We start from the raw sequence: 26233 nt of genomic DNA, 5'->3' as shown, positions 1-26233 counted from the left end.
CCTCACTGATAACCTTCCAAGTGACCTCCATTTCTGTGATTCTGTTCCTGTTCTAGTTGTTTGCTTAGTTTGCTTTTGTTTTTATTTTTGTTTTATGTTCAGTTTTTAATAGCTGTGAGTCTGTTGTCATTTTACTGTTCATATCTTTGATCTTCTTTGTCTTAGATAAGTCCCTTTAACATTTCATATAATAAGGGCTTGGTGATGATGAACTCCTTTAACTTGACCTTATCTGAGAAGCACTTTATCTGCCCTTCCATTCTAAATGATAGCTTTACTGGATAGAGTAATCTTGGATGTAGGCCCTGGCCTTTCATGACTTGGAATACTTCTTTCCAGCCCCTTCCTGCCTGTAAGGTCTCTTTTGAGAAATCAGCTCATAGTCTTATGGGAACTCCTTTGTAGGTAATGCTCTCCTTTCCTCTTGCTGCTTTTAAGATTCTCTCCTTATCTTTCATCTTGGAGAATGTAATTATGATGTGCCTTGGTGTGTTCCTCCTTGGGTCCAGTTTCTTTGGGACTCTCTGAGTATCCTGGACTCCCTGAAAGTCTATCTCCTTTGCTAGATTGGGGAAGTTCTCCTTCATTATGTTTTCAAATCAGTTTTCAATTTCCTGCTGTTGTTCTTCTCCTTCTGGCACCCCTATGGTTCAGATGTTGGAATGTTTAAAGATGTCCTGGAGGTTCCTCAGCCTCTACTCATTTTTTTTGAATTCTTGTTTCTTCATTCTTTTCTGGTTGAATGTTTCTCTCTTCCTTCTGCTCCAAACCCTTGATTTGAGTCCTGGTTTCCTTCCAGTCACTGTTGGTTCCCTATAGATTTTTCTTTATTTCACATAATGCAACCTTCATTGCTGCCTGGGTCTTTTTTATGCTGTTGAAGTACTCAGTGAGTTCCTGGAGCATCCTGATAACCAGTGTTTTGAACTGTGCATCTGATAGGTTGGCTATCTCTTCATCACTTAGTTGTATTTTGTCTGGAGCTTTGATCTGTTCTTTCATTTGGGCCATTTTTTTTTAATTTTATTTTTTGTCTCAGAATGCCTGTTACATAGTAAGGGGCAGAGCCTTAGATGTTTACCAGGGAGGGGCAACCCATGTTGCTAAATTGTGGTGCTGTATGTGCGGGAGGGGTCCAAGAGGGAACAGTGCCGCCTGCTCTGCTCTCTGACAGCTTTCAGTCACTTCCCCTGCTACCCACAAGCAAACTGGGCCCTTCTGGTGCTGATTCCCAGTTGGGTGGGCTTGTGCATGTTCTAGGACCCTGTGGATCTCTCCAATGAACTCTCCTGTGAGGCTGGGAGTTTCTCCTGCTGGCGCCTCAACCCCCACAGGTGTTTTCAGTCAGAGGTTTGAGGCTTTATTTCCCACTGGAACCCTGGGCTCTGGGTCTGTCTCACTCCCCAGTTGTCCTTCCCGGTTTATCCGCACGTGGATGTGGGACTGCCCAGTACTCAATCCGTGGGGTCCTCTCAGCTTGGCTGCCCATCTCTGCCCCTCCTACTGGTCTGGGTGAGTGTTTCTTCTTCAACTCCTTGGTTGTCAGACTTTTATACAGTTCAATTTTCTGTCAGATCTGGTTGTTTTTTGTTTTTAAATTTGTTGTTGTCCTTTTGAATGTGGGAGGAGGCACAGTGTGCCTATCTACGCCTCCATCTTGGCTGGAAGTGCTTTTTAATAATGTTAGTGCCTGGATGGATGCTTCTGCAGGGACACAAATGGTTCCAGTGAAGTGGAAGCAGAGACTAGACTGTCACCTGGCCATTTCAGGACCACTATGCTGCTGGAAAATAGATACTAAAGGGAGTTACGGGCTTTGATGGGGCGACTGATCCTGATTATCAAGGGAAACCAGGGTTGCTATATACACTGTGGCAGGAAGGGGGGTGGCTGGGTGACGCTCGGGGATCTCCTACTAATGTTGCATTCAGAGGTAAAAGTCAATGAATCACTACAACCCTACAGAGGCAGGATTACTAAAATCTTAGATTGCACAGGAATGAAGATTCAGGCCACACCCTAGATAAGGAACCCCACTACCAAAGCTCTAACTGAAGGCAAAGGGAGAATGCAGTAGGTGGTGGAAGAAAGAAGCAACAGGAAAAATTGTAAAAGACTTGGGAATGGGTGTGCTATGGAATTGTAGGTTGTTGGGAACCATCCTGTCTGGTTTCAGAAGCTGTAACCCTGCCAAGAGGTGAAAAGGCCCCACAGCTAAGGGACCTTGGGACCATAGGCCACTAAGGAGACAAAACTTATCCTCCTGGCAGGGGCACAGCCTCTGCCCCCTTTATTTCATCCTGATTGGCCCCTGGAGAATGGCTGGATAGTCAATGACGGGTAAGATTCCTCAAGGAAGGGACAACCTTGCAAAGTTGCAAAAGGACCATCAGGGAAGGACTTAGGGGATTATGGAGGAGGGACAAAAGACCCTCACCCCTTGGCTTTATCATAGTCTGAGTCCTCATTCTATCTGTAAAAAGTCTCCTAATCTCTTGCCTGCCTTGTTTCCCCTCGCCTGATTCAAGCCTGTTACAATGCTGAAGGGTGGTGCAGCCCTGTCCTGGAACTGGTGGTTCCTGGCAGGGCGGTGATCAGGCCTGAGAAAGAATGCATTAAATCCTGTGAAACCTGATTGCTAAGAATGTCCTCAATTTAAATGTTAAGGGTCCAAGCACAAAATAAGTTTGTTTCCCCAGGTTTTATGGCCAATTGGCGTCACCCTGTCTACAAGATCCTGAGTCAAAAGGACCCCTGTGATCTGAGAAATGTTATCTGTAAATTATATCTCCTTTCTTTGATATGCGCCCCTGTGGAAGCTAAACTCAATAAAAGCCCACTGAGAGAGAGGCCTGAGACCTTTCTCCTCTGAGAGACTGGTCAGCCTTTTCTCCCCAAGCAGGTCATTATCCAGGGCAGCTGGGAGAGCTCTGCGGGACAAAGCTCCCACACAGCAGGTGTCCAGAGTATCCTTCTGAATTATCTTGGTTCTACAGGTATCTTGTTTTCCAATGTCTTTGTGCTATTTTACAACTTTGAACGTTATAGGAAATTGATTACAGTGCAAATGATTTTGTCTAAAAAAGGTACAACTGACCTCCCCATTTGTCCAAGAAATCAATTACATTTCATCACTCCTCAAGGTTTATCTGTCTGGTCTTTGGAGTCTCTTCTGAAATGTTTTTTAGCCCCTTACTGGTTCCCTCATTAATTAATGAGTTAAGTAAAATTTTTGACATGTGTTAATTTTATATTTGTAAAAGAGTCATGATTTTAACCTTTAAAAATTATCTTTTAACAAAAGGTATAAATACCAGTTATGAACTCATGGCTATAATGGGGTTCAGAGGAAAAGTCCCCACTAACCTGGCTTGGGGGATGGGAGAAGCAGAAAATGGGGATTGGGAGATTTTGCATATCTATGGCAACTTGGTTAGCTAGCTTCATAGTTATGTTAAAAACTGCTACTAGGGAGATGGGTGTGCCTTTAACCCATAATGTAGCTGGGGACTTGCTGTGCCTGTGCAAGAGCTTGGGGTCAGTTCTCTCTGCATCGTGAAGCCATGCCTCCCCGGACTAACAATGGCAGCCTAATAAGGGCAAACTGTACAGAGGACTGGCAGACGTAACCCACTGTGAGAGGAGTCGGAAATGGGGTCACGCCAGAAGCTCTGGGCCAGAATTTAAACCAAGTGAGGCAGCCATTCTCGCTATTGGCCATGCAGGGAGTAGGAGTGAGGAAGGAGGCATGCTGTCTGTAGTAAGGGATTTTTGCCATGCGGCCTGGACTAATAAGAAAGAAGATGCTGCTGCTGTGATCGTGCCTGCTCTAGCTGACTCCAGAGCTGCAATGGACTTACCAGATCCTGTCCAACTATACCTGGATTTTACCTGGACTCTTAAGATCTGTGCCTTTCCTGAGTTTCACCATGATCCAGAGTAACATGGCACACACTTTTCTGGACTACTATATGGAGGCTGATGACACCATTCCCCAGATCCTGAAAGAGAGAGCTGCTGCGGGAGGATGGCGACTCTGATCCAAGGTAGATGGGGATTTGCACAGTTGGCTTAAGATGAGAAAATGAGGGACTTTCGGGAATGATTTTGGCTAATAGCCTGATGGGGAGCACGGGAAGTGCTGGGTCTCGTGGGAGAACGGGGCCCAGACCATGAGTGCTCGCAGAGCCCCCTGTGATTGGAATGTTGAAATAAAAACCTGTTCCTACCAGCATTAATTGTTGGGTCTTTCACCAAGGCACCAAGCAAACGGGCTGCAGTCTGTTCAGTAACAAGACCACTTGCATGACTAAGGACCGGAACTTCTATCAATATTTTCTCCATTTCTTTGTTATGTACAGATTTAAGTATTTTAACTAGTTTTAATTTATTCTCCTTCTCCCCCTAGGGGTATGTCATTGATGGGTCACTTGATAATTTAATTTTTTAGAGTGCTGAATATTAAGATCAGATCCTGTCAGAGCCAGAGGAAGAGAGATATTGGGCCTGGGGCTAGACTCAGCTGAAGAAATTTGGATTTGGCAAGGAAATGAATTGTACAGAATTCCTGTTGGAAGATTCCTGTGGCATAAGCTTGCCTGTCACCCAGGCTTCTCGAATCCTTCCCAGTCTCTGAGTATCTTTCCCCAGCCTTCTAGTTAGGTTTACAAATTCCCGTAAGTTCCTTTCTGTTTAAGTTTTTGCCCAAAGACCTTTACAGGTGCAGTAACAACAGAAAGACTTAAAAAGCTATGAATATTGAGAACAGTGTTTCTCAAATTGAGAATCCTGTAAGAAGTCCAATTTTCACTCAGGAGGTCTGGGCAGGGTGTGAGAGTCTTCATTTCTAACAAGTTCTCAGGTGATGTTGGGAATTCTAGTTCACAGACCACACTTTGAGCATGGAGACTGTGGGCACTCACTCAACGCTTGTAGAGAAGAGGCTGGGATGGAAAGTAGGAATGAGCGAGATAAAGGGTGTTCAACACTTTGAGAGAAGTGTCAAAAGGGGAGAAGCAGTCATTAAGGGATCCTGGGGTAGGAAATAAATATTTCCATTTTTTAGAGCCTTCTGGAAGTTATACACAAAACTGAGTGTAAGGTGAGGGACAGGAGGCAGGAGAACCAGTTAGGAAGCATGGTAGGAAAAATAATAGCCTCTCCCTGTCCCTAAATGTCTTTATCCTAGTCTCCAGAACCTATGAATATGTTACTTTATATGGCAAATGGGACTTTGTAGAGTTATTAAATTAAGAGCTTTCCGATGGGAAGAGCATGCTGGATTATCCAGGCGGGCCCAGTGTAATCGCATGAATACTTACAGATGGAGCCCCTTTCCCGCCTGTGGTCAGAGGGAGATGTGACTACGGAAGAATGATCAGGGATGACACACTACTGACTCTAAAGATGGAGAACGAGGCTCCAGCCAAGGGATGCTGGTGGCCTCCAGGAACTGAAAAAGGAAGGAAGTGGATTCTCCCCTAGAGTCTTGTACTGTTTTTGTTGTATCCCGAACGCGAGCAGAAAATCAAATGGAGACGTGTGGAGTGCACTTAGATGGTACTTTATTTTTACCTGTGCAGGGGCGAACTCCCAGGGTGCCTGTTAAGGCTGCAAAGGGGAGTAGCGCCAAACGCTTACAGGCTAGCTCTTTTATGCGCGCAAAGCAAGCAAGCTACAGAAGCGGGAGTTGTGGTTATCTCTGCATAGCTCTGGGGTCAGGAGGAACTTTTGCTCTGGGGTCAGGAGGAACTATCTGTCTGTCTCCTGTTGATAAGCTTATTTAGGATGACCGATTTCTCTTCCTTATCCATTCTAGTGACCTTCAAGAGGTTTTCTGCTTAGCAATGCTTATAATTGCCTAGCCCTCTTTCCTAGCTCTCAACATTTTAAGCCACTGAATTCATGGTAATTTGTTACAGTAGCAATAAAAAACTAACACAGGAGGTGATAGCAACATTCCAGGGAAGAAATGAGGAGAACCTCACTTAACAGAGAGGCAGCAGAAAAAGACAGACCTGGTCTGAAAGATTACTAGGGGGAATAGAGATGAAGGGACGTGGTCACCAACCAAGTGCGTGCACCCAGTTATCCAGCTGGGTGGTAAGGGATGTGCCCAGGTTTCTCTCTTGGACAAATGGGTCTGCGATCATAAGGAGGGAAAAAGGTGAGTGTGCAAGTGTACGTGTGACGCAGATTCCGGCCCACAGGATCCGGTGTTGTGGCTGCAATATATAAATACACACAGAAATCCTGTGGAGAAAAAGGGACAGCATGGCCACTCTCTAAATGAGAGAGGGTGAGAGGGCCAGAGAGAGCCCAAGAGAGAGAGCTGATCCCTGCCTGAACAGGCTTTTATTGCTTTTCTAGGCACATTACATGGAGGATGGTCCTCATTTGCTATGCACAGGTTCACCACAGGTGATTACCTTTTAAGGACAACAAAGTACAGAGCACTGCTAATTACTTCAAAGAGAAGGATGTTACAGCTCAAAGGGAAACTGGTGACACTCCATACTTGGGTGGTTTAGCACAGACTTTAGGAAGTTAAAGATACTCAGTAAACATTTGCTGCCTCAGGGTGAGGGAGTTTTAGCAACAGCAAGTCTCATAGCAGTCTAGGTACAATGCAGGCCTGATTCCCCACGGGAGAACCTGTCCATGCACGTGGGCCCTGCCCACCAACCTCGCTCCCCACTGGCTTTTCTGAGTGGGGGCTGAGCCACATTTCCCACACGTGGAACAGTTCCCCACACATCCTGCGTGCACCAGTCTCCCCTAACGTTATTGAGCTCCTTTCGTCCGATTCCATTTTTACCAAGACATCTTCTAATCTTTACTCTCAAACTTTCCCTACTGGGAAAAGCATGTGCTCACCAGCCAACATAAAGAGCTATTCTGCTTGTCAGGTATATTTTTCACTCTAAATATGAGTTGCCATTCTAGCTATAAACCAGGCTCCTGTGAGATGTCAGAGTGCAACAATTTACCAGGGTTTGAGTTCTCCCAGAAGAGCTGACAGAATTGAGTTTCTGCCAAGCAGAAGGTCAGACCTTGAACCACAGCGATCCCAGTTTTGTCTCTTTACCTGGCACAGCTTCCCTGCATCCTAGGCTGGAAGGGAGAACTGGAAGAGGCTGCCTAGTGCTTAACCCCTGTGTCAAGTCAACTGAGAATCACGAGGTTCTGTGCTTATAACTTAACAGCTATTTATAGTGCACACTATGAGGTTCTCAGTCTCTGGGAAGAACCCACCCCCGTCTGGACCCATGCAAGCCAGGGCAAGCAGTTCTAGGAAAGCGAGCGTGGCAGGTGAGTTCTGGTTGTAACTGATCTAGAGGTGGCTGGTTTTATCATTTAGACATCCTGGAAATCTGAGAAAGAAAATAATGACTTTCCATCCCCACTTTGAATTATTTCTTTACCTGTGCCACACTTGCCTAGTGACACCTTCTGAGCAAAAGAGGGACAGCAAAGACCCTTTGTCCCTCACAACAATGGGGGCCAGGATTGTTGCTATTCACTCCAGTGGCTCAGGGAAAGAAAGGGAGGCTCTTGAAGTTAAGCTTCTTGCCCAGCACTGCTTCAACCAAAGGTCAGAGCCAGGATTTGCCTTCAGGCTCCTGATGACAAAATCCCCATCTTTTGTACTCTGACCTGGGTATCTCCCCTTCCCTCACGACCCACTCCTGCAGGTCTTTGTCTGTCGGGGTGACCTGATGGTGCTCCTGTCTAGAGGTGCCGGGCACCTCTGGGGCTGTGACCATGGCTCCCAAATCACCCAACAGTAATACATCCTCCAAACCAGTAAGCACCAAGGAGCCACTTCCCACACATTCAGCCCTCTGCTAGCTGCTGTGGGGAAACAGTCATAGCACAATGAACAACAACTCCTGCCCTCTAAAAGCTTATTAAGCAACAGCACTAAAATCAGGGGGCATCCAAATCGCAGAACTGGAGCAGGGAGAGAGCCAGAGCCACAGACCCAGGAGCTGAACCAGGTGTGCTGGCCTCTGGGAGCCACGCCCCTGCCCCTGGTGCCAGACTATATCACAACAGCAGCACTTGGAGGTCTACACAGTGCTTTCCGACAGAGAAACTGAGGATCAGAGAGCAGCAGTTACTCATCGAAGGCCACACAGTGGCTTGGGGTAGACTGAAGGTCCCCTGATTCCAGGTGCCATTCCCTCACACCTACCTCCTGCTTCCCTCACTCTACACTCTAGTTCTAAAGAGGAAGTCCAGACAGGGGAGCGGTTCCTGGGTCACACCAGGTAAGTCTCATGAGAAGAAGAGTGATAAAGGGACCCCTCTGCCCTGCTGCCAGTGCCCACATCAGAGAGCACCCACCTTCCCCCACCAGCTCACACCCAGTTTCCCTCACCCAAAAAGCACAACTTACATATTCTTTAATGTCCTTCGATTTCACAGCCTTGTAGGAATAATATGCAGGGTAAAGGGTGCCAAATATAAGCCTGGAGGGAAGAGAGAAAGAAAAAAAGAGAAATGTAATTTTCCTTCATCCTATTTGATGGAAAGTGTCTGTCTTCAGTGCCAGGAACAGTTCTCTAAGCTACAGAAAATGCTCCTCCTGTGGGCCTGATCTACTGTTCCTGAGGCCCTGAAGGTCTGCTGCTCCTCGCTGACAGCTCCATAATCTGTAAGTTTGGCAACATAGGAGGGTGAATTGGGGTCTTGGGAGCCAACAACGGGGTGGAGGTGGGTAGCCGACCTGAACAGCCAGGACCAGGGAAATTAAAGGTCAAACTTCCCTCTCCTGCTGCTAGTGCCCCTGTGATACTCTGTAAAGCCCACTGACCTGTGGGGCTTCCTTCACCATTAAAACCTTTTCACTAAAAGTTCCTTCAAATTCCATACCTCTCATACTTGACTTCAGCATCCTGCTGCTAGAATCAGTTTTTCAACTGGAAATCCACTCAGGCCAACCCCCTGCTCCTGCCACCTCTATCCCCACCCTGCATTCACCCACATCTCACTGCTCTGAGGATGAAGCAGCAAAACCACCACCAGTACGACTGCCTGGGCGTCAGCTCTCACTGACCCACTTCTCAGCCCTGCCGCCAAGGACCTGCACGGCACAGCCCTACCTGACCTCGTTCTCTCCACCTTGCCCCATCCCCCCACCAAGCCTTTGCGTGGGCTGTTGTCTCCTTCTGGAGTCTTCCCTCCCCTTTCTTTGTCTGGCCTGTAATGCCGTTCATCAGATCCCAGCTCCATCATGCTTTGAGCGTGGAAGCTCTCCCTGACCTCCTGACTAGGTCAGTCTCCCCAGGCACTCTCACAGACCCATGTGCATATTATCAGGGTGCTCTTTATTACTGTCTGGATGATGCTTTGATTGACAAGATCTCCCGGTTGGACTGTAAGGGCACAGAATGGATCTGTTTCCTTTAACAGTGTATCCCCAGCACCTACCACATAGTGGGCTCTCAGTGGATATTTTTAATTGTATGAATTGAGAGAATGTTGGAGCTAGAAGAGTCTATTAACTTGACAGATAAGGTCACCCCCAGGTGTCAATTCAGGTGCAAACTGAGTGGGTATAGGAGGGGCACTGGCCCCTACCCCACAGGAGCCAACATCTCCTGTGACAACCCACCGCCAGAGCTTCCAGGGTCCTTGCAAGGAGACCCCTCACATGGGAAGCCCAAAGCCCTGACAGTCCAGATGCAATTTACCAAGCAATGGTCAGTTTCCCACAGCCGCTGTGGCCAGGTAACAACACCCTGACATTCTGCGTTTTTCAGGCTGCCAGGAAAAAAAGGTTAGCTGAACTGAGTCAGCCTCTATGACGCTGAAAGGGAAGGGGTTTTGTAACCCTGACTCATGCAGGCCTTGCCCTAAGTACTTCTCAGGCTTCACCTCAGTCCTCAGACCGCCTGGGTTAAAGGAGCCTCTTTCACGGATGAGACACCAGCGCACACAGCGGCTCATTACTTGCTTGTCTAAGGTTCCATCTGAAGACTGGCTGCTTGCTGTTCGCCCGGGACCTAGCCAGGGCAGCTCCTCCAAGCCAGGTTTGGAGAGCGAGGCCATCCCTGCGAAGGCTGGGATTATGTGTGGGGAGCAAGATAAGCCAGCAAAAGGGACAAGTACCTGAAAGGAAGGGGAAAAGGAGGACTCAAGCAGGAGGAGAGAAACTTAAGAAAGAGAGGGAAGGCATCAGGCAGGCTTCCTAGGAGGACACAGCCTAGGGAAGCCCACAGGCTGTTATAAGTCGGCCTGGTGAGGGAGGTCTTCCCAGCCATCCCACCCTGCCCCCTCCGAAGCATTCTCAGAGACCAGAGAGAGTCTGCTCTCCACCTCTCCTGACCTCATCAGCCCCTGAAGATTACTAGCTTGTTCTCTCCTCCCTACATGACACAACATCCCCTTTTCTTAGCCCTTATCCATACCACTTGCAATGATATATTCAGTGACTATCTCTGCCACATGATGTTCCACAGAGCCAAGGATGAGGTCTGTGTCATTCATCACCACACTTCCTGGGCCTGGAAAGTGCTTGATGGGCACCTGGTGTTCACTGTGTGAAGCTGCCTAGTGGTGAAAGAAGGGATGGAGCCATCCAGGGCACATTCATGACCTTGGGACTGAGGTCTCAGTAGCAAGGGGGATGCCAGAGGGCAATGGCTGATTCAGCAAAGCCTCAGGCAACACGCCACAAGCTCCTATGGCACAGATGCCCTGGTTTAGTCACGTCTGCCAGGAAGGTTTCTAGGCCCTGCCCTGAGGCAGGGTGTGACCAGCAGAAGAGAGACATGTGTCAAGTACACAGCGACTCAGCAGCTCCTCCCTGAACTCCCGTGAGCAGCAACAGCTCTGAGGGTCACAGAGCTGGGAAGCCTCAGTGGTGTGTTCACCTGCCGGGCTCCTGCTGTGCAGTGGCTGCCAGTGTCCCCCACCTGACAGCACGGGGACAGAGGACAAACTTGCTTTTTCAGTCCCTAAAATCTCAATAAACTTGGGAGGTAAAGGAGCACACTTAGCATTTCACTGCCCAGGGAAGGAAAAAGAGGATTAAAATGGCAAGTTCCTCTAAATCTATTTTGGAGAAAAGAAATAACAAATGAAGCAAGTCCGAGCAAAGGCTTTGGGACCTATGTCCATGCAGTGCCCTTGCCAGGCCCTTGTCCACGCGGCCCACCGCCTTCCTCCCCAGGCTCATGGCCCGCCCCTCCCCCAGCCCCCGGATCTCGAAGCCAGCAGCTGTCCCCCAAAGAGCCCTGCTCACCCACAGCTGTGACTCCCCCTGCTCTTTGTCCTGCCTGAATCTTAGAGCATGATCTTCCCACAACCCCACAACTTTATTCCAGATGAAGTCTCACTAATCCTTTAATATCCATCTCAAAGAACCCACTTCTTCTGTGAGTCTGTGATCAGTTGTCCCTCAGAATTTTCTTGACTGTCTATAATTCTATTATAGACCTTATGTAGTAATATTAGTAAAATATTAAAAATAATGATATTAATATCACCGAGTCCTACTAATGCCAAGCACTGCTCTACAAGTTGTATACATTGTCTCACATAATACTCTCAACACCCATATGGGATAAGATTCTATCACTCCATTTCACAGGTGAGGACACTAAGGCCCTAGGAGACAACAGCCAGGAGCAGAGTTGGGACATGGACCTGGGCAGCCTGACAACAGGGCCTGTCTCTCTCCTCCGGGGCTACCTGAGCTGGCTGAGTCAGTCTCCCCATCCAGCCCACACAGTCAGTCCTAGGTGATCAGTGGGGTCCCTAGTGCCTGGCATGCCCCTGCCCTAGTGGGTACATGAAAAATGTCTGTTGAGTGAATAAAGAACAAACAATTACAATCTCTCTCCGAGGAACTTAGCCCACTTGATAGATCCACAAAACTCTCTACAACGTCAGGAGGAAAGCAGTACAATACTTAGGAGGATCTACAGCTACTTAAGTGCTCACCCTCAGCCCCAGCAGAGGCAAGGGAGGAGGCATGAGTGCCTCTAGAGAGGAGACTGAGCTCTCTGCTAACACACTCCTCCCAGGTACCTATGAATGGAGCCTCGCACTGCACTTCATGGCCTCAGAGCTCTGCACCCACCTTCCCTTCTCCACTGTCATTTACTGTTACCCTGAAATCCTCCACTCCTAACTTATTGGCGCCGTTTGTCTGCCTGCTGCATTTCTCCTATCTTTACCCTTCCCTCCTCCTCTTGCTCCAAGTTAGGGGCCCGCATCCAGGGTTACCTACCCAGCCTCCTCCATAGCTGCAGCATCTAGAAGGGCCTATCAGTCTCGTGTAAACAGTGTTCTCTAAGGCAGTGGTTCCCAAGCAGGGACAATTTGGTTTCCTGGAGGACAGCTGGGCAATGCCTAGGAACACTTTGGTTGTTACAACTGAGAGAGTGTCACCGGCATCTAATAGATAGAGGCCACGGATGCTGCTCAGCATCCTACAATGCACAGGACAGCCTACAAAGAAAGAATTATCTGGTTCGAAATGTCAATGCTGCCAACATGAAGAAAGCCTGCTCCAGTGTGCTGTTCCCAGTCCTTGGGCCCTGGGCTCTTCCCCTGACCATCAAGGGCAATCTGCTCCAAGGGTTTTAAGAAAATGCCAAATCCAAGGCAAAATAGCAAATGTTCAGATAGGAGAGAACAGTCCAAAACAGCAAAGAACACACACCTATCCATTGGCCAAAGTCAGGGAAAACACAACTCTGAAGCTACGTGGTAACCTCCTGGAGCTCTGGACAAGAAAAGAGCGGTATGGCTCCTATGAGTGAACTATAACTATGACACCAGTTATGGTCACCGAGGAGGGCTGCTCACCACTCCCCAGAGCCCACAGAGGAGTGATGGCTGGCCAGGGGCTCAGCCACAAGCTGTGGCACCGTGGTTCCTGATGCTGGCCAATATCTCTGTAAACCATGAAACAGACTGCATTTTCCACAGTCTTCTCAGGCATGCCAGTGTTGGACGACATTTCCCAATTCACAATAAAATTGAAAACTTTTAAAATCAATGCTAACAATATTTTTTGAAATGAATTTTTTAACACAAGAAAAATAACAGGCCTATTTGTTTTTCATGTTGTAACAAAACTTTGAATTTAAGAACTGGTACACCACATGTGAGCTTATGAAATGCTTAATTTCTTGACCTGAGTGGTAGTTATGCAGAATTTGGCTTTATAATTACAAGTATATGTTAAACTGTACACATATGTTCTATGTATTTTTCTATATGTATATATTCTATTTCATAATTTTAAACATTTTTAAAGATATTTATTCTTACAGAGAGGGGAAGAGAGGGAGAGAAACATCGATGTAAGAAACATTGATCAGGGAGTTCCAGATGAGATGGAGGCGTAGGCAGAAACACTTCGCTTCCTCATACAACCAAAAGAAGGTAACAACCAATTTAAAAACAAAAAACAACCAGAACTGCCAGAAATCAAACTGCACAGAAGTCCACCAACCAAGGAGTTAAAGAAACATTCATCCAGACTGGTAGGAGGGGTGGAGACAGGGGCAGAGAGGATGCTGTGGCAAGTCAGCAGACTGTGGGGGTGATCCCACATTTCCGTGCAGAGAAGCCGGGAGGAACAATTGGGGAGCAAGACAAGACTGAAAGCCCAGGGTTTCACCATGGGGAAACTAAAGACTCAAAATGTCTGGCGGCAAAAATCTGTAGAGGTTGAGGCGGCAGCAGAAGAAACTCCCAGCCTCACAGGAGAGTTTGCTGGAGAGTCGCATGGGGTCCTAGAACTACACAAACCCACCCACGTGGGAATCAGCACCTGAAAGGTCCTGATAAGGTCAGTCCCCTTGACCTTATCTGGGAGGCACTTTATCTGCCCTTCCATTCTAAATGATAGCTTTGCTGGATACAGTAATCTTGGATGTAGGTCCCTGCCTTTCATGAATTGGAATACTTCTTTCCAGCCCCTTCCTGCCTGTAAGGTTTCTTTTGAGAAAGAATAAAGTTATCAGTGGTAAGCGAGGGAAGTGATAGAAAGTGGGGAGAGAGCCAGCAAGCACCATTGTTCCCTCTATGACACCTGCCCCACAGACAGTGCCGCAACGCACCAAAGAGGGTTGCCCCACCCTAGGAAATACCTAAGCCTCCGCCCCTTACAATGTAACAGGTGCACCAAGACAAAGAAATATGGCCCAAATGAAAAAACAGATCAAAACCCCAGAAAAAGAGCTAAGTGAGGAGGACATAGCCAACCCATCAGATGCAGAGTTCAAAACAGTGGTAATCAGGATGCTCACAGAACTGATTGAACTTGGTCACAAAATGAAGGAAGAAATGAAGGCTACACAAAGTAAAATAAAGCAAAATGTACAGGGAACCAACAGTGATGGGAAGGAAACTGGGACTTAAATCAATGATTTGGAACAAAAGGAAGAAATAAACATCCAACCAGAACAGAATGAAGAAACAAGAATTCAAAAAAATGAGGAGAGGCTGAGGAACCTCCAGGACAACTTTAAACATTCCAACATCCAAATCATAGGGGTGCCAGAAAGAGAATAGGAAGAGCAAGAAATGGAAAACTAATTTTAACAAATAATGAAGGACAACTTCCCCAATCTGGCAAAGGAAATAGACTTTCAGGGAGTCCAGGATACTCAGAGAGTCCCAAAGAAACTGGACCCAAGGAGGAACACACCAAGGCACATCATAATTACATTCTCCAAGATGAAAGATAAGGAGAGAATCTTAAAAGCAGCAAGAGGAAAGGAGAGCATTACCTACAAAGGAGTTCCCATAAGACTATGAGCTGATTTCTCAAAAGAAACCTTTCAGGCAAGAAGGGGCTGGAAAGGCGTATTCCAAGTCATGAAAGGCAAGGACCTCCATCCAAGATTACTCTATCCAGTAAAGCTATCATTTAGAATGGAAGGGAAGATAAAGTGCTTCCCAGATAAGGTCAAATTCAAGGAGTTCATCATCATCAAGCTCTTAAATATGAAATGCTAAAGGAACTTATTTAAGAAATATAAGATCAAAAACTATGAACAGTAAAATGACAACAAACTCACAACTATCAATAACTGAACCTAAAAAATGAAACAAAGCCAACAACTAGAACAGGAACAGAACCACAGAAATGGAGATCACATGGAGGGTTATCAGCGGGGAAAGGGAGGGGGAGAAAGGGCGGAAAATGTACAGGGAAGAAGCATAATAGGTAGGCACAAAATAGACAGGGGGAGGTTAAGGACAGTATGGGGAATGGAGAAACCAAAGAACTTATGTGTACAACCCATGGACATGAACTAAGTGGGGAGGGGGGATGCTAGAGAGTAGGGGTTATTGGGAGGAGGGGGATAAAAGGGAGAAAAATATTGAGACAACTGTAATATAATGAATAAAATATATTTTTAAAAAATAAAATAAAATAAAATAAACATTGATCAGTTGCTTCCCACACACGCCCCACCTGGGCACCAGGCCCACAACCCAGGCATGTGCCCTGATAGAGAGCAGAACCAGCAATGTTTCACTTTGCGGGATATGCCCAATCAACTGAACCACATGGGTTAGGGCTTTATTTCGTAATTTTAAAGAAATGGTGTGCCATATCCAAGAAGATAAATTGCACAAAGTCTTCCAATTCACAGAGGCATGCTGTTTCCTGAACATTAAAAGACATTAAAATTCACACTGATAACACACTGTGCTTTTTGTTCTTAATAAAATAAAAATTATGTAATTTCTAGTTACTCTGAAGGTCTTTTCTAAAAAAGCTTATGAATCAATTTTTTATCACTTTCTATGAGAATCAATTCTCCAAGACCATTTTTACTGTCTACTCTAACAAAGGATGCTTCTTGATTCTTGAGCTCCTTTTGACATTCCAATAAATATGCCATAATTATCAATATGAAAAATCTTTAAAACAGGACGGATGTACTTGAAATCTTCTACATACTCTTTCCTGATACATTCCAGTCACTCTTTCACCAAAATAACCACTACCCTGAATTTGGTACTGATCATTCTCACCATGTGTTTATTAACCTACAGAAGCCATGCACAGACAAAAAATTTATACCTCCTTAAACATTATATATAAATGGAATCATGTTTTTGAAATGTAATCCATGTTGATATTTGTATTTCTAGATCATTTTAACAACTGTATACTATTTTACTATGTGAATATATCACAGTTTATTTATTCATCCATTCATCCTATTGATACATGTTTAGGTTCTTTCCAATTTTTGACTATTACAAATAGGGTTGTAATGACCATTCTTATACATGTCTCCTCGTGCACATATTATACTTTCTCTAGGATATACATATATGTGGAACTGCTGGGTCACAGGTATAGCACCTTCCACCAAATAATGCAAAACCACCCCCAGAGATTGTACCCATTTCTACTCCTCCTACATTATAAAGGAGTTCTGATATTCCCATTCTCTTCAAACTGATGTAGTCAGATTTTTACATTTTTACCAGTCTTATGGATATGAAATAGTACCTCATATTTGTTTTACAAATAAAATTGAGGAACTTTTTATACCTATTAACCTTTTGATGTTCTTAGTGGCCTATTTAGACATGCCCCCCCTCCCCGCCCCCACCATTAAGCTGTTTATCTTTTCTTACAGATTTTAGGACTTCTTTATGAATTCCAGGTATAAATTCTTCCTTGGATATGTGCATTACAAGTATCTTTCCCCAATAAAAAGCTCTTACGATTTTGTGGTACGTTCTGTTGTATGGCAGTTTTAAATTTTATATGGCAAATATATCAATCTTTTTTTAAATTTTTTTTTTACATTTCTTTCCACTACCATTTATCCGCCTCATACCTTCTTCCACCTCCCTCCATCCTTCTCCCCATCGCAATCTCAATCTTTTCTTTTATAGCTTGTTTTTAAATATCTTGTTGAAGAAATCCCGGTCGTATGTATTTTCTCATGAAAGTTTTTAATGTTTGCTTTTTCACTATTAGGTTTACTTCATCTGAAATTTATCTTTATGGATGCATCAGAAATTCAATTTTATTCTTTCCTGTCCCAGTAATACGTACTGAATCCTCTCCCGTTGATTTGCAGCTCTTCCCATCACATATAAAATTTTCCAAGGTGTCCAGTTATTATTTCAGCTCTCCCCTTGGTTCCACTCACCTACCATCTGGCCATGCACCCTAATTTCCACAGCTTTGTAATAAATTCTCATACTCTTAAAATTGTCTTGCTTATTCTTGGCCCTTTGCTTTTCTATATTAATTTCATGATAGCTTGTCAAGTTCCAGGAAAAAAATCATTTGGATTTTGACTGGCTTTGCAGAGTTTATAGATTTACTTAGCAAGAATTACCACGTTTATCAAATCAGGTTTCCCTCTCATTAACATGACATCTTTCACTTCTTTGTCTTCTTTAATGTCTTTTCACAATTGTTATAGATTTCTTCATAAAAATCTTGAACATGTTTGTCCCAGGTACTTCAGGGGTTTTCTGGTGGTATTATAAAGTTATAAAATTAGATATTCTATTGGTTATTAATGGTGTTCAAGAACGCTGCTGATTTTCCATGTTGATCTCCGAACCACTAATCTTGCTGCAATCAAAGCATTTGGAGTCTCAAAAGCATTATACTAAGTGAAGGAAGCCGAGTTCAAGAGTCAACATGTTGTGTGATTCCATTTATATGTTACTCTGAAAAAGGAAAATTTATAGAGACAAAAAAAAGATCAGTGGCTGCCAGGACTAGGGGGTAGGTAGGGCTGATTATAAAGGAGAGTAAAGGAATTTTAGGGAATGATAGACTTGTCTTGCATCTTGATTATGGTGGCGGTTACACAACTGTATGCATTTATCAAAACTTAGAATCAACAATCACACTAAAAAGAGTGAATTTTACTAACTGTATCTCAACCTGACCTTTTTAAAAAAGCATTTGGAGGAATTCACAATCATAAGTGTGAGTGTGTAATGTCTCCAGAAATGGGTAAAGGTGACCTTGGCATCAGCCTCCAAGCTCTAGAACAACTTCCTGCTATCAGAGGGTCCACATGTAACAAAACAAGGATTCACAAAAACCACACACACCTCCAGGGCCTATTAATACTCTGGCCCTGCAAGAACTGTCTTCAGATATGCGGTAGATCTGGGTTCTACATTCACTTCACACACCTGAGCAAGCCTGATCTTGCTCACTCCCCGAAGCTTAAGCTGGGACGAAATGCTCAGGCTGGGCGCACAGCTCAAGGTTCCCACAGCACGGCAAACCACCTGGGGTTTGGTTGCCATGGGTCCCAACCCCTGGGCCTCTGTTTCTACTTACCCGCCAGTGACTTTGTAAAAGGCTAAAAGGAGAAAATGTGAAAGCAGCAGCAGCACTGGCCCACTGTGCATTTTGGCCCCGTGGTGATTATATTTTGATGATTTAGAAGCTATTATTTACTTATTGAGTGCTCTTCTGTGCCAGGAACTGCACAAACTTCTTTATAAGCAAGATCACCTCTACTCTTCACATAACCTGTGAGATATCACTGCTTCCTTGTAAGGCAGATGAGGATACTGGGGTTTAGTGAAACGAAATAACTGAGTTTAACAATTACTCAGCAGAGGAGGCCACACTCGAACCCAGGTCCATGGGACTCCACTGCCCACGATACACGGCCTGGCCTCCTTGACTGCACTGCAGTGCATGGCTCAGAGCCCGCAGTAATCCATAAGTAAGTGAATGGACGGGACCAGGAGAGAGGGAGGGACAACTGCCCGCTCCCTTGCCTGAAAGAACTCACTCTGGCCCCACATTACATATTTACCGATACCAGGTGACAGTATAATTACAGACTTTCAAGCACATACACTGTTCATACAAATGATGCTCTTGCTCTCGGCAGACTTCAGCACAACAGAAACATCCTTCGTCCTTCCTTCTCGCCTTGGCATGTGAATCTGCTGACCTCACTCTGTAGTCTCTGCTTTCCCAGGGTGTTTCAGGCTCCTATGTCTCTTTGAAAATGTGGGACAACTAACACAGAAAATTCTTCCTAGGAAAACTCCCTTCACAAACATCTCGTTAGCGTATTTGCTCATCTGACCCACACCACAGGCCTCTCGGATAACTAGGCTACTTTCCTGTTAACAAATGAGAAACAGGCTCAGAGTGCTCAGGGACCTGACAAAGGCGTTTCCACTAGCCCGTTAGCTTCAAACTCGGCCGACTGCACCAACTCCACAACCATTCTCCAGCCCACACTGCCTCTTTTAGCACGGAGAGGGGGTTTTATTGCTTACTTAGAGCTGTGCGTAGTCTGTGCGTCAAAAATCTCACTTTAAATTCAATTACAGAAATACCTTCAAGCCCAACTCTTGTGCTTCTGTACAAGACGGAACATTCTGTAAATTTTTAATTCATGCTGTTAAGTGTTAAACTCTGCAATCCAACCCACTCACATACTGCTCAAGTACCAGTCTAAGTATTTTTTAAGCCTAAATTGTAGAAGTTTCTTTTTTTAAGAAGTCCAGAAGCTAAGCTTTGGCATTAGCCTGAGTTTGAATCCACCTCCATCACTGGACCAGCTGTGGGATCGTGGGAGCGTTTCTTAACTACTCTGAACTGGCTTTCTTGAGTGTACAGACTAAAAATGCCTTCTCTCAACAGGCATTACACTATGCGGGGTAAACGAGGAGACTATAGGTAAAAATTTTAAATCCAGAGATGCCATGCATGAATGACAAACATTAATACCCTTCCCTTCTACAGAAATAGTTACTTCAAATGTCGATTCTTTTTTTTCCAAAGTGTTTTCTCTCTTTTTTACTTTTTTATTGATGTTTGAATACAGTGGTCTCCATTTTCCCACCACCACTTTACCCCACCCACCTCCCACCCTCAATCCCAATCCCCCTTGGCTCCATCTATGGTTCCCTCATTCATGTTCATTTACGTCCCTTTCCCTTCTTTCCCACGCTATTTCCCTCTCCCCTCCCCTCTGGTTACTGTCAGTTTGTTGTTGATTTCAGTGTCTCTGGCTATATTTTGCTTGCCAGTTTGTTAATTAGGTCCCACTTATACTTGAGATCATATGGTATTTGTCTTTCGCCACCTGCTTATTTCACTTAGCATAATGGTCTCCAGTTCCATCCATGTTGTCACAAAGGGTAGAACTCCTTTCTTTCTGCTGCATAGTATTCCATTGTGTAAATGTACCATAGTTTATTGATCCACTCATTTACCAATGGGCACCCAGGCTGCTTCCAGCACTTGGCTATTATAAATTGTGCTGCTATGACAAATGTCAATTCTTTTAACCACAAAATAATTTTCATTCAGTCCCTAAATATTTGTTGAGCACCTACTGTGTGTCCGTGGTGCTCTGGTAGGGAATACAGCCAATGAACAGATAATTATACAAATCACAATCACTGTGTTGAGTCCTGCTGAGTGTGTCTGAAGGGTGAGAACAGATTTCTTGACAATGACCGCCCTGTGGCTGCCCAGCCCCCAGCCCATGCTCCCTCCCAGGGCATGATAGCCAGCAACCCCACCTTCAGCCAGAGGGCCCCCTGGTAAAGGGTTATGGTTTTCTCCCTGTGGTGGACTTCCTCCACTACAAGGAATGTATTTGGTATGAGGAAAGGACTGTACCGTTTAAGAAGGGGTGGGGCAGTAAGTGTGGCAGGCTGTTTCAGCTGGACTTGTGGAAGGCGACACTTGTAGGGTATCTGTGAGGTAAACTGTGGGTTTCCTGGGGACTTGTCTGCTCAGCCCATGCCCCTCCTGGCTCCCACATGGCAGGTGCAGTTGCCCTGCCCAGCCAGCTTGGAGCTCTGCACCATGTCCATGTGCCTGTCTGCAGGACGGTATCTTAGGGCTCAAGGGAAGGCAAGGGGAACAGGGCAAATCTTTACCAATGCCCATGAGGTGCCACACCAGGCACTGATCCCCATTATAGTCAGGGGAAGTCGTGACTATTATCCTCTTTTCACACAGGAGGGACCGGGGACTCAAGGCGGTTACATTCATTCATTTAACAGATATTTATTCAGGACCTACTCAGTGCCAAAATATGAGTCCAACATAAAATCACAGAGCTGCTAAGTGGGTGAGCAGCATTCACACAGCCTGCCTGGCTTCAAACTCCTTGTTGTTTCCAATCCAATCTGATACCTCAAGAAGGTCAGAGACTCTATCCTTGAGGTGATCGCAAAGTCGTTGGGATGCCAGGTATGTCAGAACAAGATACTAGTAGTAGGGCAAAGCTCTGTGGACTAAATATCGAGGCAAAAGCCTATGATGATGGGCCCAAGTGCCTCCCCCAACAGACGCGGAGTGCTCTGAGGGCAGGGGCTGGGCTTTCCCGATCTCAGCATCCCCACTGCCAGACACAGAGTGGGTGATGCATGCAACAGCGTGGATGAATACAAATGCACTATTATGCGAAGTGAAAGAAGCCAGACTGGAAGGGGCACATGCTGCATGACTCCATTTATATGTCAATCTTTTGAAAAAGATAGAAGTATAGAGATGGAAAATGGGAGAGTTGCCAGAGGCTGGAGGTGGGGAGAGAGGCTGACCACAAAAGGGCATGAGGAAAAGTCTTGGACCTGATGGAACTGTCCCATATTTACACTGCTGGTGATTACATGACTATGCATTTATCAAAGCTCACAGAAGTACTCAATTAAAAGTGTTAATTTCACTGTAGGCAAATTATACCCTAACTTTTAAAGTGAGAGAAAAAATGAATACGAGCAGAACTAGATTCACAGTGAAGCTAATGGAGTTCATGCTCCAGCGCTCCTCAGAGGCATGGCCCCAGCAGGGGTCCCAGTAATGTGTTCATCGCATTTTTTATGACCTTTTCTGAAAAAGCTCCTCCTCTCCATTGTAAAAGTCCCAGGCCCCATGAAACCTTGATCCACCCCTGAACACGGGTGCAAGAACACACTGAGAAAGGAAGAATGACTGGCTTCCAAGGAGTTGGACTCCCATGGGGCCCTAGGGAAGGGCAAGCCCTGGTTCGGGCAGGTGGTAGGAAGACAGCCCATGGAGAGGAACCAGCATGGACAAGAGGCAAACCATGCAGAGGTTTCCCAAGGTTTCCAGGGGCCACACAAGCATCAGGAATTTGGGGGCCCTACATTATACTTATATGTTTATCACCCCAAACAGGTGTGTTATGGTGTGAATCGCAGCCACACCAAGCCATTCTAGGCAGGTAGAAAAGCTGTGTCCTAATGGGACGCGAAAATTCTAGATGAGCGTAGCTGGTTTAGCAAGACTTTACCATTCTTCCGGCTCCCTGCACAGCAAGGACACCTGCTACTGCCGTACAGAGGAAGTTTTCACCTGATGTACCTGAAGCTGCAAATGGTCGGTGCTCTCTTTTCCAGCTTCCCTTGCAGCAGGACCGTGGGCCTGTGGCAGACATACCTGCCCAGGTATGAACCCACGTCCTTCTAACCCTCTCACCCAGCTGTACTGAGGCTGCATCCCTCATGCTTATAGTTCTGTGGCGCCGCATGAACAAATACTGCCCACCAAGGCTAGCCTTGTATGTTGAGTTACTGGTTTCCTGGTGGTTAAAATCATCCAAGTCAACAGAGTAGAATGTGGCTGAGATTTAAAAATAGTTGTGTCTCAGAGATATTTACCCATGCGTATGCATAGCAGCATTATTTATAATAGCCAAGGGATGGAAACAACTCAAGTGTCCATTGACAGAGGAAATGAATATACAAAATGTGTATGTGTGTGTGTGTGTGTGTATAAAATTCAGCCTTAAAAAGGAAGGAAATCTACCCTGGTGGGTGTGGCTCAGTGGATTGAGCACCAGCCTACGAACCAAAGGGTAGCCAGTTCAATTCCCAGTCAGAGCAGATGCCTGGGTTGCCAGCCAGGACCCCAGTGGGGTGCACATGAGAGGTAACCACACATTGATGTTTCTTTCCTTCCCTTCCCCTCTGTCTAAAAATAAATAAATAAAATCTTTAAAAAAAAAGGAATAAAATCCTAACACATGCTGCAACATGGATAAACCTTGAGGAAATGAGCCAAAATAGCAAACATTACATGATTCAATTTATATGAGTGGACTACTACTCATGTAAGTCTACTACTTACCTAGACACTTCTCCTGAGAAGTCAAATTCATAGAAATAGGAAGTGGAACGTGGTTGCCAGGGGCTGGGGGAGGGGAAATAGCCTGGTGGTGTTTAATGAGTACAGAGTCTCAGTTTTTAATTTTACAAGATGCAAAAATTCTGGAGATTGGCTGCACAACAATTTAAATATAGGTAACACTACTAAACTGTAAAAGAGGTTAGGGTAGTATAATTTATTAAGTTTCTTACCACAATTAAAATAATGATGCTCGTGAACCAAACATTCTTTACATGAATATTTGTTCAAAATCATCCATACTTTAAAATTCATAATTTTCTTACAATTTACTTAGTATAGGCCATTAGCTTATTTAATTCATAAAAGGTTCATTCTAACAAATTGAGAAGAAACCAGAATATATATTTTAAGTTACATCTGTTCTGTTTATGGTACAATGCTATTTAAATTACTGGACTTTTCAAGCAAAATCAAATTTACCAATGTTAGACAGCATTGTAAACCCATCTCAATTCATTATAGAAGGTGTAATGATATAAAATGAGTGAAAATTAACAAGCAATGCAAATATGTTTTTTTTAATGGTTCTGGTTGTAGAGGGGAAAATGTGTATATTACACTACTAAATATGTTCCTGCTATTCATACTTTATATATTTATTTTTTATACTGTGGTTTGTTCCAGGAAGAACCTGAAGTGGCTTGGTTAGAAATAACTGTGGGGATCATAAGAAATGACCACGACTCCAGATCCCCGGGCCTGTCAGCCAAAAGGCTCGGGCGGCTAACGCAATCCTTGCTGCCATCTCTCCGTAAGGGCAGGGGGAGCTGGAGGACGGCAACCCCACCGCGTCAGCCCTGACTCACCTGCTCGAACAAAGACCGTCTGAAACCGGGGTGTCTGGCTCATGCCCAGAACCCTCCCTGATTAGACCACAAAAGCTGGAGAAAAGAGAGAAAGCTGGAAGACAGCCAAGTTCCTCCAGTGAGCGAAATTTAAATGTTGAGATGAGAATCTCCAGCACATGCTTTAATTGTGAGGGAGTTATGTTAGTTACGAGGGACAATCAGGGCACGAACGTGGCTGATGGCTGCTAAGGATGGTTCTGGCTGGCGGCTCTCTTCTTGGCTGCGCTGGGGCCCAACTCCAGGGACCTTGGCCACCAAGTGCAAGTGGGTCCAGTTTGGGTGAGAACTATTTTTGATGCTTGGAAAGATAACCCTTAATACTGCTCTAAAAGGTGTGGTGGAATACTGCTTGAAAGAAGTTGAAATAGAACAGCTTTCTTTGTTTAGAAAAGAAGATATCCCTCTGAACAACCACAGAATTAGAACTACTCTTGGAGAAATGTGCCATCTACTTTTTAAAAAATTTGTATTTATTGAGTTGGGGGGGAGAGAGAAACACTGATTTATTGTTCCATTTATTTATGTATTCATTGGTTGATTCTTGTATGTGCCCTGACCAGGGATCAAACCTGCAACATTGGTATGTTGGGATGGTGCTCTAACCAACTGAGCTGCCTGGCTAGGGCTCCACCTGCTTTTGTAGATCTGAAGAGAATGGATAAAACTAGGTCACTAAGGAGGAGAGAAAAACCAAGACAGAAAGACACAAAGAGCTGCCTCTGAGACAGGGATATAAGAAATTCTGTGTGCTTCAGGGTGAAAACTGTATGCATTCTTTCCATTGGTGGGTCTCACGTGGCCATGACCGTAGGGTGGGCATAGGAGGAAATGTCCCAGTGTGGAACGCCCAGTTATCCAAGAAACCAACACCAAGAAAAAAAGCTTCATGGTTTGAAGAAAAAAAAAGTTACTATCACATTATCAATGGTGCCAATTATTGCCCTCGCAGTGTGCAGGGCACGGCTTTAGGTGTTTTACCTGCATTGGCATGTACAGAAACTCTATGAAGTAGGCATGATTATAACCTCCACCCCACAGGCTGAAAACAAGAAATAGAGAACTTAAACCATTGGGCTAAGGTTGCACAGAAAGACCATGGAAAGGCTGGACAGTATGTGAGACTTGAAAGCATGGCTGTTAAGTCAGTGATGTTCTCACCTTTTTGTGATTTCAAACAAAATAAGAAAATCTGCAAAATAATTTAATCTCCCACCATTCGTATTACCACGAATACTTAGCTTTGCTGGGGAAATTTTTTAAGGAGATTTTACTGATTTATTTGTTAGAGAAGGGAAGGGAGGGAGGAAGAGAAGGAGAGAAACATTGATTGGTTGCCTCTCACATGCCCCCAACTGGGGACCTGGCCTGCAACCCAGGCATGTGTCCTGACCAGGAATCGAACTGAGACCTTTTGGTTCACATGCCAGAGCTCCACCCACTGAGCCACACCAGCCAGGGCACAGGAAATCTTTTTAAGCCATCGAGAGGACAGTTTATTCAAAATGAAATTGTTTAACACATAAGCCCACTTACCAGGGCTCATGCAAAATGTAACACAACTTGGGTTCTGCTGAAAACAAATGAAAGAGGGGCTGTGTCAATACTACCGTGTCGTGGATGTCCGCCTGTCCCTCAGAATCCCCCACATGCCCATCTGACACGCAAACCCAGAGCCTACTCCAGGCTGGGCGCTGTGCTACAAACCACCCACTCAATCTCCTTCTAAACTCAGAGTTTAAAACCCTGAGCCTTTCCCTGTCCACAGAGCTACTCAGCACCCGTGGATGGGGGGTATGGTCTGCCTGTAAAGCCACTTGAAGCCTAAGCTGCATAAAGAAGCAGGGACAACCTCAGATCTTGGGGGCCTCGGTGCTGGTCTGTGCTGCACCACTCAAAATATAAGGGTCCTTGGGCAAGTAACCAGGATCCTCACTTGTTTTATTTCCTCTGCACAATGGGGTGTCCCCACAGGTGCTAGTGGGTCAAGTGGGATGATATACAATAAAATACTTTGAAAATGAAAATGTGCACAGATCTGTGAAGTTATTTTCCCTATAGGGGGAGCTCTAAGCAGAGGGCCAGGGTCTCCAGTGTCCCACCACCCGGAGGGGTGACACCATCATGGGAGTTATTTGACCAGTCCAGGGGTGAGGCTGCATCCAGGAATGCCCCATGGCGGGAGACCCAGGGCAGCCACTGCCTGCAAGGCCGATTCTCC

The 26233-nt window shown here is 45.3% G+C and overlaps 1 protein-coding gene across 5 annotated transcripts in view; it reads right to left on the bottom strand.

Annotated features, from left to right (window-relative positions):
* Positions 1-26233, bottom strand: part of REEP1 (receptor accessory protein 1) — a 106128-nt gene that overhangs the window by 47785 nt on the left and 32110 nt on the right. For all 5 annotated transcript variants that reach the window (XM_053925253.2, XM_053925255.2, XM_053925254.2 and 2 more), the window contains exon 2: positions 8402-8474. In XM_053925253.2, the coding sequence (XP_053781228.1) occupies positions 8402-8474 (73 nt within the window). The remainder of the gene's footprint in view (positions 1-8401; positions 8475-26233) is intronic.

Source organism: Desmodus rotundus, chromosome 5 (assembly GCF_022682495.2).
Source record: "Desmodus rotundus isolate HL8 chromosome 5, HLdesRot8A.1, whole genome shotgun sequence".
NCBI lineage: Eukaryota > Metazoa > Chordata > Mammalia > Chiroptera > Phyllostomidae > Desmodus > Desmodus rotundus.
Note: the sequence above shows the minus strand (reverse complement) of the source record. Positions and strands in the feature narration are given on the sequence as shown.